We start from the raw sequence: 17,505 nt of genomic DNA on the forward strand, positions 1-17,505 counted from the left end.
CTAAAGAGTCAGTGCTGATAAATACAATTTTAGCTCAATTATCTGTAAATCTTGAATGGGGATAATAGGAGATGAAGATGACTTGCTGTAGCTTGATAGCTAGGTTGATTGCCTAGAAGGAGGAGTGACTCAGAATATCTCGCTCACAGCTGGTTAAATGTGGATAAATACGGTTGACAAATCAAACCACAAGATATTCTCATATTTTTTTTTTACCAGGAGTCAATGAAGCAACTATTTTGATTGAACAAGTTTGGGCTGCTTCTTTTTTGCTGTTCTTGGTAGAGGTCAATACTTACTTTGTTTTTTGTCTCACCAAGAAAGAGCAAACAGCAAGTTTGCAGATTTTTCTAGGCCCCCCATATGAATGGTGATGGAGGCATGTTCAGCCAGTTCTCTGGAGACCACAGGCTGACAGTTCAGCGTAGGTGTTGCCAGGGTGTATCAATATAACCTGAGTTTGCTAGAACTTTCTGGTGTGTCTCCATAAAACATATGGAAAATAGGTGGTTAACTCTGTAAATTCAGCTTTTGGGTAATTTTTCAAGTTTATGACCTGGTCAGTTTTGTCCTATGCTGGTTTCCAACCCTCTACCGTCATAGGAAAAACTTTGTATCATTAGAGATGCACCAGTGTTTATGCAGTTCCTTTATTTTACCATGAAAGAAGAAAAAAAGAAATTGTGTTGTATTGGAAATGTGCTATTAGCTTGTGAATACTTCTGAAAGATGACTGAAAGGTCATGTATTCGCAGTTCTGTGAACAGATTTTAGGTTCAGAGTTGGTACTTGGGTTTCATACCGTATGTGAAATTAATCTGTTTGAAGAGCTCTGAAGGTTAGACTGTCAGAGAAATGAGTGTTAAGGGACTTTTCCATTCTGTAAGATGTTTTGGTAGAGAACTCTGGAGTCTGTGTGATGTTTAACACTATATTTCTCTATGTGCACAAGGCATTTACATACAGCATTTGTCCTTTTGGCAGATATCACAGTTTCAAAAAATACTTCAGCACCACTGCTCTGGACCCCAGAGGCTGAAAGATCTCATTCCGTCTCACAGCATCCTGCATCTAGCTCTAAAAAACCTGCATTCAATTTATCTGCTTTTGGATCTCCCTCTCCTGTAAGTACTGCACAGTATTAATTTTAGTCAAGTTGAATGTGTAGCCATTTTACTAACCACTTACCATAATACATTTCTGTAGTCACTTGGAAACACTTCTGTCTTTAAGACAAGACAGCTTGGGGATTCTCCGTTTTACCCTGGAAAGACTTCTTATGGTGGTGCAGCTGCAGCAGCAAGGCAGACAAAAGTGCAGATTTCTGCTTACCAGGTATGAGAATAGTAGTGCAGCGTCGGGGAGAACATAATGGAAATACAGAAGGGGGAGCTTGGCCAAAAAAGCTGTGAGCAGGGAGCTTAACTTGAAAAATGTGGCAACAGTTCCTATCTTGCCCACTCAGCTTACAATTTTTGTTTAAGTTCTTGTGTAACCCTTCATGTAGAAATGCTTATCATAAAGCACGAGAATGACAGTAGCATCTTAGTTTCTTGTAGTAGGGGTTTCCTGTGTTATGTCTTCCAAAAATTTCCATTTTCTGCCGTGGTCTGCCTCTGACTGTATTATGGTAAAATAACATGTAAATAATTCCAATGACGGCATAACTTTGAAAACTGTGTTAATAGCAGCAAAAGTTACTTGCCTGATACTTGCTTGTAGATCTTACATGAGCGTGCCTCCACTCAAACTATGAATATATTGTGCATTTTTTAATACAGTAGTATACAGAAGGCAACTTTGCTTCTCCTTTGCACTTCTGTTACTGAGTGGGAGGCAGGCGGTCCTATATGCTATATCAAGATAAACAATAAGGTGCCCTCTATTTTACTGTCATTCACATAGCTCTTGAGAAGAGGTGCTTGTTCCCAAGTGTTCTTTGTGGTTTAAATGAACCAGCAAATTAAAAATCCTGATTACTCTCAGTAGCTAGAGTTGAATCTAAAAGCAAGTCAGTAAAATCTGATTTGGTTCTAATTTATTTAAATTAAAATGCCCTTTATTAAAAAAAGTCAAAAGGAACTTTAAGGAACTGAAAATAAGTTTGCTGGACCTATTTTGGCAGTCTGTTTCTGCTCTGGAACAAGGGAATTTACAATTTCCTGATTCAGGGAAACCTTGAAACTTGTGGGTTTTCCTGACTTGGTGTTTGAGTCAAACTTCAGAATATTTAAAACTTCTGTAAGCTAGAAGTCCTCTTTGGTCAGCTATTTTTATTTTTTTACAAAAATTGTGGATTATGTTGAAAAGAGAAAGCAAATACTAGACTTTTAAAGGAGAGACAAGCTTGTTTGTTAATGTGTACAGCGAGTCTCACTTGCATGTTCTATGTGTTGTGTGATCTGCTTCCTGTCTTCACTTAGCCATGTGGGAAGCACGGTGTGGTTACATGGGAGGTTTAACATAGTTTTTTATAAAAAAAGGTCATGCTGAAGTTTTTTTTAATTATGTTAAGTCGTGGTACAACATTTACTTTTCCAGTGTATTATGTTTAGATCTGGTGCAGTTCAAATCAGATCTGTATCTTTCTAAACAGAGTAAGAAGACCTACAGTCAGCTGTAATCTTGGGGGAAGGGAGGAAATAATAGAAGTAGAACTAGAAATTCCTGATGATGATTGTATACTCTGGTTTTAAGATGTCACGCTTACACCATCATGAAACTCCAAGATCTGTTTTGCTACTGAAAGTACTTCACACAAGTCTTTGCTTCAGTTCTGTTTTCCTAATCACTGCTTCAGAGACCCTACAAACCTAACATCATCCATTTTTTGACCTTCTACATTTAAGGATTTCTTTTGTTACTTTATCCCATGTTCAAGATATGCAGGGCCCCACTTAAACTTCTGTGAAGTCAGTGGAGTATATCTTTCTTCTTCATGGCTTGAATGTTCAGTGAGTGCGTTTTTCTCTGTCATTACGAGAGTATTGGCTGTATCATCAGTGTAGCCCTAGGGCATAAAATATACACGTGTAAAACTCATAATCCAGCATCATAACTTTGGCAATGCTAATTTTTCAGCCACCGATAAAAAGACAGATGAAAGCTAAACAAGCAAATGTGCAATCCTATGGTGTGACAAGTTCCACAGCGCGGCGCATCTTGCAGACATTGGAGAAGATGTCAAGCCCTTTGGCGGTAAATGGCGCTCCTTTTAACGTTTTATTCCATGTGTTTGAAAAACACAGTAAATGTGCCAGTATAGGATGAAGATGTTACTTAATGTCATGTCCGGTTTAATTTATTGCACCTGTTTTTTCAACAGGATGCTAAAAGGATTCCATCTTCTGTTTCTAGTCCACTGTCTTCTGTAAGTTGATCACAAACCCCCTGTGTTTTTGTTGGATGGAACCCTCTCATAGGAGAAAAACCATCCTCTAATATTTCGGCCTTTTCCCCCTGTTAGCCTGTGGACAGGAGTGTGCTGAATGTGACTAGCTTCCAATCCAGACAAAACCAGGTAAGAACCAGTAACATGTTAAGCTGTGATAGGTAACTTTCTCTGCTTTACAGCTCTTAAAAGAAATGTCACAAACCTCAATGACAGCATGCACATGAATTCAAGTCAATATTAGCCTTATGTGAGTTATAGCTGCCTTGGCTGCGTGGAAATCGCTAAAAATGTCTTTTTTATCCACACTAGATGAAGGACTGTGAAGATTACTCAGGTGGAGAATTATATTATCTTTTTGTGGTGGTGTGTTGATATGTCAAGAACAACTTCTCTAGAACACACAGAGTGGTTTTATCTTGTCCTGCAACCTGGGGTTAAGTTGCATGATAACATTCTTGTTTCAGAAAGCTTTTTCTTGCAGAAATAACCAGAAATAGAAAAATATTGATTCAGTGATTGTTCAGATCTTGTGCAGATTTCCATGTTTATTCTAAGCAAAAAGTAAATACTTACATTTTTTTTACTACTCAAAGCAAGGAGAAAATTGGAAAACGATTAAATTTTGTTACTTCTGTAAATTTGTGCTCCTAAATTCCTGTTTGGAGGTAGCACTGAATTGTTGCTGTGGTAAATTATTATTTCCTTGTTTTTGTTTAAACAATGTTGGAATATTACATTTATTAAGTTGTGAAACCACAAGAGGTCACATTTAGCTCAGGCAACCAAAGGAACAGAAGTGGGTTTTTTTCCATGCAAACTGCTGTTGTAATGAGGAAGTGGACAGAATGTCTCAAGAAGTTTCTATGCTAATCACTTGGAGCATAATTAATTCTGCAGTTACGTGGGAGTTTATAAGCATCTCAGATTTCCTGTACTGCCTTCGGCCATATGATAAATTACAAGACTGTTGAAAAGTAGAGCATATAAGTTCTTTACCACCTCTTAAGCATTATCCCAGTAATTGAAAACAAAGCTGATACGGATTCTCAGTTAAAATGCAGAACCACACCTGTGATGAAGCATTAAAAAAGATCTACCAGATTTGCAGCATAGACCCTGACATCAGTCAGAAAGTGAGTGTTGCACACAGCTGTCACTGGGTAAAAATAGAGAAATTGTCTACTCATAATGCTAGAATTCATAAAATTTGGCTGGGAGAAAGGGTAGCCCTTGATGAAAAGGGAGGAGGGAATTGTATGTGGCCAGAAGAGGGTTGTGTGTTTTCCTGTTAAAGCAGACAAATGATTGATAGGACACTTGAATACTCAGGCAAAACTTTTACAGGTCTTTTTTTTTTGTGGTATTTTTCTTATTTTGAGGATTGTATTAGTGTACAGTTAGTGTACTGAACATGTTACTGGGTTATTTTTTTCCTTGTTGTACATACCTGTTTCACTAGTTTGATATCCTTTTACAATAATGTCATCTGCCTGGCACGTGAAAATAAGGTGGTAGATGTAGTTTTCTGGATTTTTGTGAGGCTTTTGATACTGTCCCTCACAGTATCCTTCTGGACAAGTTGTCCATCTCTGGGATGAGTGGGTACACAATGAAGAACTGGCTGAACAGCAGGATGCAAAGGGTTACGGTGAATGAGGCTACATCTGGCTGGTGACCGGTCACCAGCGGTGTTCCTCAGGATCAGTTCCAGGGCCAGCGCTGTTCCGTGATCTGGGGCCACGAATTGAATGCCCCATTAGCAGGTTTGCTGATGATATGGAACAGGGAGGTGCTGTTGACTCTCTTGAGGGACAAGAGTTCTTGCAGAGGGATCTAGATAGATTGAAGCATTGGGTAGTCATCAATGGGATGAATTTTAACAAATCCAAATGCCAGATCTTCATCATTGAGACAGTGGGACTGAGTGCACCGTCAGCAAGTTTGCAGGCGACACCAGAATGAGTGGAGCAGTTAAACACATCTGAGGGATGCCATCCAGAAGGAGCAGGACAAGCTCTAGAAGAAGGGGGCCCATGTGAACGTCATGCAGTTCTGCACCTGTGTTGGGGCACAACCGTCTGTTGATACCAATTTAAATAATAGATACATCCTAAGTCTCATTCTTCTTATCATCAAGGCTACAGATTATTGCTGTCTCCACCCGGCTCTGTGGCTCACATGTGTGCATGCACAAACGCACGGCTGGCTTCAGTATAAAATCGGTGACAAAGAGATGGAAAGGGTCTTTGCGTGTATTCCAACAGGAGCATTTATTGCTTCTACACTGTTGAAGGTTACAAAGGGAAAGGCGGGAGAACAATGGCAAACCGGGATTTTATCCGGGGGTGGGGAAAAGGCAGGACTAGGGAATGGGGACCAATGGGGAAGCTCTGGGGGAGTGATGAGGGGTAGAGGCTGACAGCCAACCGGGGAATTCAAACTGGGATAGATTAACATAACAGAGCAATGCTTCCTGGGAGAAGCCTTTTTGGTCACCCCTAATATAAAGTGGTTCTTGTGGTACTAGGGACTTGCTGAAAACTCTGTCTTGTGACACAGGTTCACTGGCCACCACAACAGATGATCTCATGTATCATGGGGCCTTTTGGGGTCTTCCTTCTCTATTCAGTTAAGCCAGTTTTGTAGAATGTACGCTGCTTTCTGCTTAAAAACTAGCCCTTGTCTGTAAAAAAGCTTTGACAAGAAAAGTCAGACCAGTACTTTTAAGAGCATCAAATGCAAATCTAAAACATTGGAACATCTATTAATGAGAATAATTTAAAATTATTTTACAATTTATTTAAGTGTAACTTCAAAGGAAGAAAATGTAGAAAAACAAGAAACCCAGAACCTGGTTTAACACTGCTTAACATTTTCAATATTAAATTAATGGATTAAGCCAGTAAAAAAAAAAAAATCACAATGAGGGCAGAGGAGAGAAAAGGATGGGAGCATATTATTGTAACATGAGTTATTTTGCTTATAGCAATATAGTTTATTTTGTCTGTGAGGTAACTGCCAAATTGTGACACAGGATTCAGTCAGGCTTTGACTGTTCCTGTAGCTTTTTGGATTTTATAACTGATTTTTCTGGTGATTTCCTTCTGCAAGCTAAATGTTTTCAACACTTCCACATCGTTTTCACTGGTGCTGAGACTGGTGGGAGGTTTATAGTTCTGTAACTTTTATCATTGGTAAATGCTGTGGTAATTTGGGTGGGTGCGAGGATAAATTGATTGCTGCTTCCCTTTCAAAGATGGATTCTCAACATCCACCTGTCCAGAAACTTGTGACACCAAAGCCAATCTCCCTGACAGGGAGTCAAATCACATATTTTAAACCATCTCTGAAATCAGCTACTAGTTCCAGAAAAATTCACCAAAGGGCAGATACAGACCATCAAGTAAGTAAACTTTCATGTCCTAATTTGCCTGCTTTTTGCAAGCTTGGAATGTGTCTAACCAATCTACGAAGGTATTGTTTCTTGCAAGAGCGCCAGTAGTATACTTGGGGTAAGCATTTAGAGAGTGGGAACCATTGTGAAAGAGATACTTAGAGGTTTTATGGATATAGTTGTATCTTTGGCACACTAAGTGGCTGGTGCTTATTTTCAGAATGTGGTGGTGTGCTTTTGGGCCAGGGTTTTTGCAGTGAATGAATATTAAAATACAGAAACACAAATTTCCTTTGCATATGCTGCTGTACAGAAAGCTGATGGAACATGCTGGTGTTGTGTATATAATGTTTCAAGTCAACTGCTGGCTCCAAGTGAGATTTCTAACAATTACCAATTCAGATCACTTTTTTAATTACCTATTCTGATCACTTCAGTGTAGATGGAGTCCCTGATAAACTTCCCTTGAAACAACACTGGTATCTCTTTCAGAAAAAAATCACCCATGGTTCCAGTATTATTCTGAATGTAAAAATGACTAGGTATTAAATAAATGGGCTGGAGATTAAGTGGATAGTCAGAGTAGTTAGGGAACAAGCTTAAGCAGATGAGGTGTATTTAGTGGTATAAATAAAAAAAAAACGAAAACAGCACAAAGTGTGTGTTTGGTTGGCTTCTCTTTGTCTTTTGTTTATAAATATGTTCAGATAAATCTTGAAATAAATAAAATTCATTTTGCAGGACATGATAGAGGAGAGTTTTCCTGCAGAACAGCCTGTAAAATCATCTGAAAGGTATGACAAGTCTATTAATTTAAAACACTTGAAAGAAGAAAGCCCTCTTCTTTCTCAGTACAGTCTGCATGCTTGCCTTCTTTTGGAAGGGAGTAACAGTTCTCAGTAAAAGGGAATAGAAAAAGTGAAAAAATTGTATTAAGGGAGAGTTTAACTATTTGTCCATCTTAGCCTTCATTAGGGGAGTAGCTATTAGTTTCAGGTAATTAAATAATTGCTTGGGGTCTGAAGGCTTTGTTGTACAGGAATTCCTTTCTGAAAAATTCTTTATAATGTGAAATGTCTTACAGTTCAGAAGTATATTCAATTTGTAGTTGGTTTTTTTTTTATTTAAGCAAAAAGCTGGAGGAAGATTGTTTTCTAATGCTCCTTACATGACAAAGGCACTTGTCTGCTCTGTGAGTTTGCATGAAAAACAGAAACCCTTCATAGTCATCTGAAGACAAATGCCAACTTGTCTCTGAAACAAAAAAATTCCAGGAGAGTTAATAATTGTATTTCTTCTTGAGGAGATTGTGTTGCATTATGCTGCTTGCTTGGCATAGAATGACTTCAGATAATATTGATGGCTCTCCCTTCTGGGGGATTAATCTTTTGGGTAATGCTCGAATTAAGACACTATGCTCAGAAAATATCTTTTTTTTTTGAGGATTCGAACCTTTCAAAGAACAGTAGTAGGGAATCTGCTAATGTGTTGGCTCTGTGTTCATCTTCCAAACAATTCTTATATTGCCCTGGGCATTCTTTGGCTTGCAAAAAACCCCAAAGCCAACCCTTTATTTTGCCATATAATAGTTTGACTTTACAGGAACCCTCTTTGGTTTTGGCAGAGGTGCAAAGAGATGTTAGGTTTTAATTGTGGGTTTTCAAACTGTTCTAAGTTTTCTTTGGTACAAATTCTTTCTCCCATGTAAAGGGAGATCCAGGAAACTGATACTGCTTTTCATGTGTTTCACAAGTTTTATTGCTGTGCTTCTGCTTTGGACATTAGAGTAGACGGTCCTTGTATTTTAACTCTTTTGTAAAGCCAGTGTCTGTGTATTGTCATATTATGGAGTAGGAATACAAAACTGTAAAGGGCCAGGTCTCTTCATGCAGCTAACCTGCAGTACTTTGGTACATCTCTGTTCAGCCTAACAAAAGCTGTTTAGTTTTTAAACCGGTGTCAGAATTGTAGATTGGGCTGACTTGCTTAAAGACAGAACTGTCTTTGCCCTTAGAAGCTGACAGGTGTTAACAGAAAAGAGGAATATGGGCTATCATAGACATAATATAATTGTCTGAATAAAGATTAGTTTTGACATGAGATTTTATTTCAGAATTCAAATTGATTGTCACTTTGGATTAGGGAACAGTTTGAGCATATGGCTTTAAGGATCTGGCTTCCTCTCAGTGGTTACAGTGCTAAGCAGATGTTTGCAACTATCTGAGAGGTTTAGACCAAGTCTCTTCCTCAGTCCTCTAGAAACTTGACCTGGTGTCTTCCAGTGTACTTCTGTAATGACTGACTGCTTGGCTGCAAGATTAGCTTGATACAGTAATTTTTTTCAGGGATACTTCATCGTAATGCCATACTGTTTTTTATTGTTATTATTCCTTAGTTCACTTATATTTTGGGATGTGGCATGGGTTGGGTTTGGTTTGTTGTTGGGGGGGGTGGGGGGGGGTTTCTTTCCCCTTCCCACTTGGATTGGGGAGTCTTTCTGGTTTGGATCTGGGCTTTTGTGATGAACAGAGAAATGCCTTTGTATGCCTTACAAAAGGGGTCTGTATTCATGTCTGAAAAGACTTCTGGAATGTTGGCACACCCAAACACCTCTGCTGCTTCTGCTAATGGCCTCAGGAAAGCCAGAGCTGTTTATGAAGCTTCTGTCATATTTTCTTGACACACAAGTTTAAGCCTCTCAGTTCCGTAAGAGCTGTTGGCAGCATTTCCTGTGCGCACATGCACACACACATCCCCGCCCCCTGCCCCTATATTTTTAGTTATTCTTTTATATCCCTTCAGAGATACATGCTCATCACAGAGTCAGAGAACTAGCAGTCAAAATTTCCACTGTCTGGACTATTAAAAGCAAACATTAGAAAATAACAATCTAAATCAGTTCTTCTATTTCAGGTCTTCTGGCTTAGTCATCATTCCTTTATGGATGTTGTGACTGGTTTTTATGTATGTTATTCTCACTGCTGCTCTTATTCAGCTTTGGCTGTTTAGAACACAAGCTATTTAGCAGTATTTAGGAACTTGTGGGATGTTTTTTTCTGATTCCAATTAGCAGGTGACAGTTCTAGGATTAATAGTGGCTATAATAGCTTCAAACAATTAGTTGATAAGTTGGATTTTTTTGTCTCCTTTTTTTTGCTTTTTTTAAACCCCTTGCCTCAACTTACGTATTTTTATTCCATGCCAGCAATTTGAGCTACCCCAAACCCGATATTCCTGCATCCAACGGTTTGTCTTCAGGAGGAAGAATGGATAGTGCCTGTGGCAAGATGAGAAGGGGAAGAGAGGGATACTGTGGATCAAGACCTGGGACAAAACTTTCAGGTTAATTGATCTTACTGTGATTACTGAAATAAATAGCTTCATTGCCTCATAGTAATTTACAATAATGCCATTTCAGTTTTGTGGGTGTTTTGCATGTTTGCTAATGATCATTCAGAATTACTGGCACTTACTCAAACTCATTGTGAGAGGGGTTTTTAATGGGAAAACTCCATTTAATATAATGGTAGTCATTACTATCCCAAGGATTGTCTTCCTGACTGAGTGTTATGTAAGCTGCCTACTACTGGATCTTAAATCTAAAGAAGTTAACTCAGTCTTCTGGCTGATGCAAAATAAAGAAGTAGTAAATGCTGGAGAATGTTTCTGTAATAGAAATGGTCTCAGTATCAAGGTGTGATAGGCTCTTCAGATCTCTGAAATATGGAAGCTGTAGGGTACATTAAATGTCTGTAATAGCAATGTGCATATCTGCTTAGTCACTCCTGAATAGATATTGGTACTGCTGTCCAAATTGTGAATAGATTGGCTATTCCCATTTAAATCCTATCCCAAATCTAATCTTAGTAATCAAAGAGTTTAGAAGACACGGGTAAGAGCAGAAATTTTTAAGGTACACTGATTTCTGAATTTTAAATTTGCATCCTGATACATGATATTGACTAGATTTACCAGAGTATGATCCTCTGTGTCACTCATTAGGCTTTCATTTTTGAAAAAGCACTTTCTGTGCTTTGGTTTGGTTTGGGGGTTTTAGGACTCAAAGGAACTCACATCCTTCTTAAAATATTTTTTTTTCCAAGTTCAAGTGTCTTGAGAAACTTTGTCAGCTGTCTTACCTAATTTTGCAAGGGGAACACTTTCTTACATGCCATGAAGTTGTGCTCTTAATTAAAGAGATAGGGAATCATAGAATCCTGGAATGGTAATGTCTTTCTAGATCTTTTAAGTAAGAGGTAAAACCCAGAAATAAATCTTATCTGAGCTCCTTTCTCTTCTGCTCAGGTAACAATTTTGAGCTTACTTTCAGTATTCTTACTGGACTGGTGATGGATATAGTATTGCATGGAAACAGGCCTGCCGTAAATAAAAATGATGTGGCAGACTTACGTGGGAGGTTTGGATTCCTTTTGAAAACTTGCTTTGTCTATAGATCTCTCTGTTGCATTTAATTTTGTTAAGAAACTAAGGGTGGGACAGGGTAGGAAGGTAGTAGGTCTTGTGAAAGATAAAAACTAACATTTACAACTTCTTAAAGAAAGAGAAAAATTAAAATCTACAGCTTTTCTAAAGAAAGTGAAAAATTTGAATTTGCAACTTCTTTAAAGAAAAAATTAAATTAACAATTAAAATTTGCACCTAGGAGATGGAGCAAGAACTACCTGAAGTACCGCTGCCCATCAGTAGTGCATCGCTGCCAACGTTCAACTTCAGTTTCCCTGCCACTAGTGCTGTCTCCTCATCACCCAGCACTGTTTCAAAAGCAGTGGTGAACAAGGTAAATCTTTGCTGTGTATTGTGAATACTTTTTCAGGATGAGTTTGCATCCTCCTTGCTGAATGTTGATTTTTTTCTGTGGTGCTCATGAAACTAACCAACCTGAGTTTATAACCTGTTGAATAAAACAGGGTTGTGTTCAGATTGGGAGGTGGGGGGGACACATATTTTGATACGGCTTCTGTCCATCTTACATGCTGACTTGCAAGCTTTTTCTTGCAACTCTTAGCTGTGGATCAGAAATATCAAACATCAGATTTCCCAACTGCACTGCAGAATGTCTGTTAGTGAATTCAGGTAGCTGCTATTGTTTCACCTGGATGCTTTTCTTTTAGATACAAACCTTAATTCTTTTGAAAATATAGGTACAGCCAGCAAGTAATGTTGGGAGTCCTACGTTTGTATTTTCATCTCCAATTGTGAAATCTACTGAGGTGGAAGTGCTACCTCCATTGTCTGTAAGTAAAATAAATCCTAACGTTTTCTCAAGGCTTTAGTAGAATACTGCGGAACAATAAAGCAGAATTGGCCCTGGTAAGGGGGAAAACAAATACATAGATTTCTGACTTGCAATTTTTCACCCAGAAGCCACCAAAATTTTGAAGACTGGATTTCAGATTATTATTTGAATACGAAACTTGATTAAAATTTCTTGGAATCTAAACAAAATCTCTCTTTTCATAGCAGATTAAGTTTACATTCAGTGTTCCTGTCGTAAAGTCATCAGAGCTTTCTGGATCCACTGATACACCAGTGACATCCATTCTTAGTCCAGGTAACAGAAATTTTAGCATTTCAAACATAAAGTGCTAATTCTCTTTTTTTTGTTTGTTAAATAGTTAATCTGTCATTTCTAAGCTTGTTACAAATTCCAGGAAAAGTCTGTTTTCAGTGACAGGTCTGCTTCTAATCAAATTGTAACTATAAACTGTTGTAAATAAGGGTGAATTTTGAAGATTCTTATATAAGAATGAAACATGGAAATTCTTATTTCTAGCAAACGTGAATATATTCTAAGTGCATTTCTTTGTAAAAGGTGGCTTTTGTTTTATTTTTCAAGGTAGTGCCACTGTAAACAGCACCAGCAATAAGAAGGAAGAGGAAGAAGAATATGATGGGTTCTGCAAACCTGCTAAGTTCTTAAAGCAAGGAAGTGTGTTAGACATTCTAAAAAGCCCTGGTGAGATAATGTACTCTTTTAAAAAATATTTTGCAGAGACTACACTTTCATATAGCTGCATCGATTTTTAAAAAACCCACCACAACAGCAACAAAAAAACCCAAACAGATAACTTGTCACAGTTAAGGCAGTGTCAACAATAAATACAGACATAGGAGAACATTACATTAAGGGTACATCTGTTAGGCTTGACGCCATCTTCTGTTATAAGGGGCTTTCATTGCTGAAGGGAAAACTGCATCTTCAAACCAGATGCATTGCTTATCCTTTACATGTTAGGTTGTAATTCAAACTTAAGTATAAAAAGGATTAGTCAAAGAATCAGTGTTTTGTTTTAAATAAATAAGATGTATGTAATTGGAAAGGAAATGTTTGTAAAATGTTTTACAAACGGTCCTCTCCCACCTTCACCATCTCCAGAAATTAAGAATGGTAAAGACAACTTCATTCCTAAAGGTGTGTCAGAAGCTGCGTATCTTTTGGCCTTAAATGATAACAGTTACTATGGATTCAGTAAGTTTTAAGTAGCAGTGGGCTGTCTCACTTTTAAAAAAAAATTGGTTTTTAAGTCATTGCAGTTGTTTTCAACTGTTCAGTAACAAGTGTGTGTGTAGATGACATTTTTTGTTTCAGGAAAAAGGACTTTATTGAACTTGACCTTTCCCATAAGCCTTGAGTTGCAGCAGGACTTTTTATTATGAAATGACAGATCTGTTAAGAGGGCAGTGCCTATTTATATTGGAAAGAGCTAAGTGAGAGAAAATACACTGTGTGTTTTGTTCAAGGAAAGACCTGTGAGTGAAGTGGCATTAGTTTTCTTTATCAGTTTAACAGAATCAGGTTCTAAATCCACTCTGTTTGAAGATTCCACTTCTAATATTAAAAAAAAAACAAACCCAAAGCAACAACAACATAACAGTAAAAAAAAAGAAATCTTTATTTTTTATTTTATTTATTTTATTTTATTTTAACTATTTATCTTTACGCTTAAATTATGCTGCTATCTAATACGTGTTGCTGTAGCATTTTTGTTAGTGTTTCCATATTGGTGGTTCTTGTTTTCTGAAAAGTTGTCGCCTTTAAGGTGCCCGATGCATTTTGAACAAAGATTATAGGTAAAAATTGTTTGGTTGTTTTAATTTTTATTGCTTAATTATTACTCAGTATTTGTGGGGGAATACTGTGTGGATGGCTGCTCCAAGTACCAAGTGCTATACAGCTACTAAAGTAAATGTGAGTCATCTACTATGGCAGAAATAGCTTTAGAAATTTGATTCGATTGAGCATGGTGTCTTTAAATGAAATTGGATTACTTCCAGTCTGTGACAGATCATCTGCTTTCAGTACTGTTTGTTTACACTTGCATCTACCAGTGTAGTGGCAGGTACAAATGAGATTTGTATTTAAAACTTCCTTGAAAGTGAAGAGTTAAATCAGGTTTTAAATAAGTGTTCTGTTGTGTCCCAGCTCAGCATATGAAATTTCATCCCTTTAGGTAAGATTTCCATGGACTTCCTCTTGCAGTATGTTGGAATCTGTAGTTGCCACCATTGACACTTGGTTTAAATTTGTGCTGTCTGCTCTAAGTAACTTCCATGCAGCCAGGGTACAGCCCTGTCAGTAAGACCTCTCCTTTTTCTTTTTCTTAAACTAGGCTTTATGTCTGGGAAATTGCCCTCCTGTTCATCTGCACAGCCTGTTACAAGCACAGTGGTCTATACGAGGCCTGCAATAAGTAGTTTTTCTGCAGGTAAAGACACCTCTAAACAAGCATCCTCGTTTTGGCAGTCTGACACACACGACCCATGCCTGCAGAACAAAACCACCGATGGCAAATGTGTAACATGTGAAGCTGCTAAAGTTTCCACTGTTGAGAGTACAAAGCAGACGATAAGTGTGAGTCCGTGTGTCTCCTCCAAGACAACAGTCCCTACAGCAGCGACACTGGGCTTTGAAGACAAATTTAAACCGGCACCCAACACGTGGGATTGTGATACCTGTCTGGTCCAGAACAAACCTGAAGCTACAAAATGTGTAGCATGTGAGACACCAAAGCCTGGAACAGGAGTGATGCCTGCTCTGACAATGCCAGTGGTCACGGACAACGCAGTGACAGTGACATCCACCTCCAGCAGCACTGCCACAACAGTCACTCTGGGGTTTGGAGACAAATTTAAACAGCCGAAAGGCTCTTGGAACTGTTCAGTGTGCCTTGAACAAAACGCGGCAGAATACAGCAAATGTGTAGCTTGTGAGTCTGAGAAACCAGGTTTGTTCTTTTCTCCTCCGTTGTTTCAATCTTAGTCTATGTGCATTTTTTAGGGAATAAAATATGTTGCATATAAAAGATACTTTGAGCAGCATGGCTGTATGCCGACAGGATGGATTAGTGGCTCTCTGCAGGATTGGTTGCAGGCACTTTGGAGGCCTCAGCCCGGATTCCAGCCTGTCACACGAGTTGAACTGATTGTGAAATGTGTTACTGCAGAGCGGAACTGAAGCAAATACACCCTGCTTTACAGCTAGTGAGGAAAGATGACTAAAATAGATGCCTTAATTAACTTAAAACCAATTGACTCATTTTCAGTGGGGCAAAATGTGAACTCCATGCAAGGAGCTAAAAACTACTGGATTTTCTAGGGTTTTGTTTTCCTCTTTCAAAGCATGAGTAGAAGCAGTATTTGCACAACATGGCTTACAATGTCTCCAGTCAGCATTTGTGTGGAATTGCACAGAGGTATGAAGCCGGATTCCAAGTCAGTATAGTCTTTAGCTAGTTGTCTTGTGCTAAAACAGAAACATGTTCAGCTATGCCTATGGTAGCTTTTCAGAACATGGATAACCTTGTTTGGGAAGGTCAGAGTTCTTACAGATGTTGGGGAGGTGGGCGTCTTCTTCGGTTCATTTCTGTTAATGGGTTGTTTCCCATTATATGTCATTGTAACTGATTTTGAGAGAGTTTATTTTTTTAAAGCACAAATAATTAGTTTAGTGTTAACTTTTATTGACTATTAACAAAATTTAGTGTCAAAAATACAATTTAATGTCAAAAACACCTGACATCTTGGGGGGAAGAAAATAGATGTAAGATGGACTAGAATCTGCTATTATCATCATTGTGTACAGTAAGAGTGGAATTTCTTCAGATAAGATTAATGCATTTTAGAGGAAGCTTATTCTCGGGGACTTCCAGCCTCAGAGTGGTCAGCTGGCACTTTTGTCCAAGACTTTGGCCATTGCAAGGAAGAATTTTGGAGGTGAGGGGTTGCCATGACCACCACGGTGCAGAGAATTGCAAAGTTACATGATGTTTGTCGAGGGGATGAGTGAAGCAAGTAAAATGGGAGGATATAAATTCTCTGGATGTGCTGTGGAAAAGAAGACCCATTCCTGTTTAGGAAATGTTACTGCTTTGAATTTGAGAAATTATCTTGTGTCTCTCTCTTGAATGCCACCCTCAGTGGGGTGGCAATTATGTGATGCTTTTGTGCCTTTGGGATATTCACTCCTGACACTTGCAGAGCTGAATTTTGCTCTTGGGGTGCAGCATCAAGTGACATCTCTTCCTTTACAGGGGAGAAAAGTCAGAGGGCAAGTGTTCTATTTCGGGCCTCAGCAGCAGGTTTCTGCTGCTGTTGAAGGCAGTGTAGCTTGTGTGGTGAACACAGAGATGTGGGTTTGGAAGCTTTGAGTCCCTCTCTTTTTTTTCCTTTTGTCATTACTACATAGTTTTGAATGTGTCCTGTCCTTGAGGCTTGCTGATGAATCATTCTAGTAAACTGTCAGCCTTGCATCACTTGACAGTGATCGTTAACTTGAATGATGCTAACTTTGACTACTGGTAACTGGTGTCACCAAGAATTCTTTCAGTAGTTTTAATTCAATACAGTACTTGTAATTTACATGTGAAATCAGCTGTGTTGCTGTATTTTACGAACTGCCGTTGCTGTTTAAATGTCACTGGTTCAATTTGTGCTTGAAGTCATGTATAGATTATAAAGAAGAACCCAGGTGTTTCTGTTGTTTACGTTCTCATATTGTGTTTGACTGAAATCAACTTGTACCTTGATGGTTTTTTACTGGTACATTTGTGTGCTTTGCAATTTAGTGAGCATTTCTTAAAAAGTTGGTGTTCACTGTATGATTTAAGCAGGATGATTAACTATCTTGCTTCTTTCTCAGGGAGTTCAGTGCCTGTGACCAGTAGCAGTGTTTCTGCATTTTCTGCTTCTTCTGGAGGTTTTCTGGATTTAGACAAATTCAAGAAGCCTGAAGGAAGTTGGGAATGTGAGGTCTGCTTGGTCCAAAATGAAGCAGAAGCCACAAAATGTGTAGCCTGTGAAAATGTGAAGCCAGGCACCAAAGCAGAGCTCAAAGGTAATAGTTACTGAGAAGAACAAGGATGTGCATTCTGCAATTTTTTTCCTTTCTTAAAATACAATGTTTTTTCCTTTGAGTATGGCAAAATTGTCTGTTTGTTGTTTAGGAATATTGCTTAAATGAGACCACATGCATATGTTTCCATACCCATTCTCCGGAAAAAGATTAATTTTTTAGAGGAAAGCTTGTGTTAGTGACATAGTTGGTTGTTTCAAGCCTTATGTGTTGTTCATTTGGAGTTTAGACTAAAACCATGGTCTTTCGAGGAGCTCAGCAGCATGCTTTTCCAAGCCAGGTGCCGCACAGAAGAGCACCGTTACTAAAAGATACGTGTAGAGAGGAAGTGTGGAGTTTCCTTAC

At 38.4% G+C, this 17,505-nt stretch overlaps 1 protein-coding gene across 1 annotated transcript in view; it reads left to right on the forward strand.

Annotated features, from left to right (window-relative positions):
• The window catches only part of NUP153 (nucleoporin 153), a 45,543-nt gene that overhangs the window by 21,114 nt on the left and 6,924 nt on the right, over positions 1-17,505 (forward strand). The window contains exons 5-21 of the mRNA XM_017730632.1: positions 985-1,124; positions 1,207-1,335; positions 3,082-3,198; positions 3,326-3,370; positions 3,467-3,520; positions 3,704-3,757; positions 4,958-5,042; positions 6,550-6,797; positions 7,530-7,582; positions 9,994-10,130; positions 11,094-11,170; positions 11,452-11,586; positions 11,951-12,043; positions 12,270-12,360; positions 12,646-12,765; positions 14,420-15,034; positions 16,948-17,142. Coding sequence (XP_017586121.1) covers positions 985-1,124; positions 1,207-1,335; positions 3,082-3,198; positions 3,326-3,370; positions 3,467-3,520; positions 3,704-3,757; positions 4,958-5,042; positions 6,550-6,797; positions 7,530-7,582; positions 9,994-10,130; positions 11,094-11,170; positions 11,452-11,586; positions 11,951-12,043; positions 12,270-12,360; positions 12,646-12,765; positions 14,420-15,034; positions 16,948-17,142 — 2,388 coding nt within the window. The remainder of the gene's footprint in view (positions 1-984; positions 1,125-1,206; positions 1,336-3,081; positions 3,199-3,325; positions 3,371-3,466; positions 3,521-3,703; positions 3,758-4,957; positions 5,043-6,549; positions 6,798-7,529; positions 7,583-9,993; positions 10,131-11,093; positions 11,171-11,451; positions 11,587-11,950; positions 12,044-12,269; positions 12,361-12,645; positions 12,766-14,419; positions 15,035-16,947; positions 17,143-17,505) is intronic.

This window comes from Corvus brachyrhynchos, unplaced genomic scaffold, assembly GCF_000691975.1.
Source record: "Corvus brachyrhynchos isolate BGI_N302 unplaced genomic scaffold, ASM69197v1 scaffold43, whole genome shotgun sequence".
Taxonomy (NCBI): Eukaryota; Metazoa; Chordata; class Aves; order Passeriformes; family Corvidae; genus Corvus; species Corvus brachyrhynchos.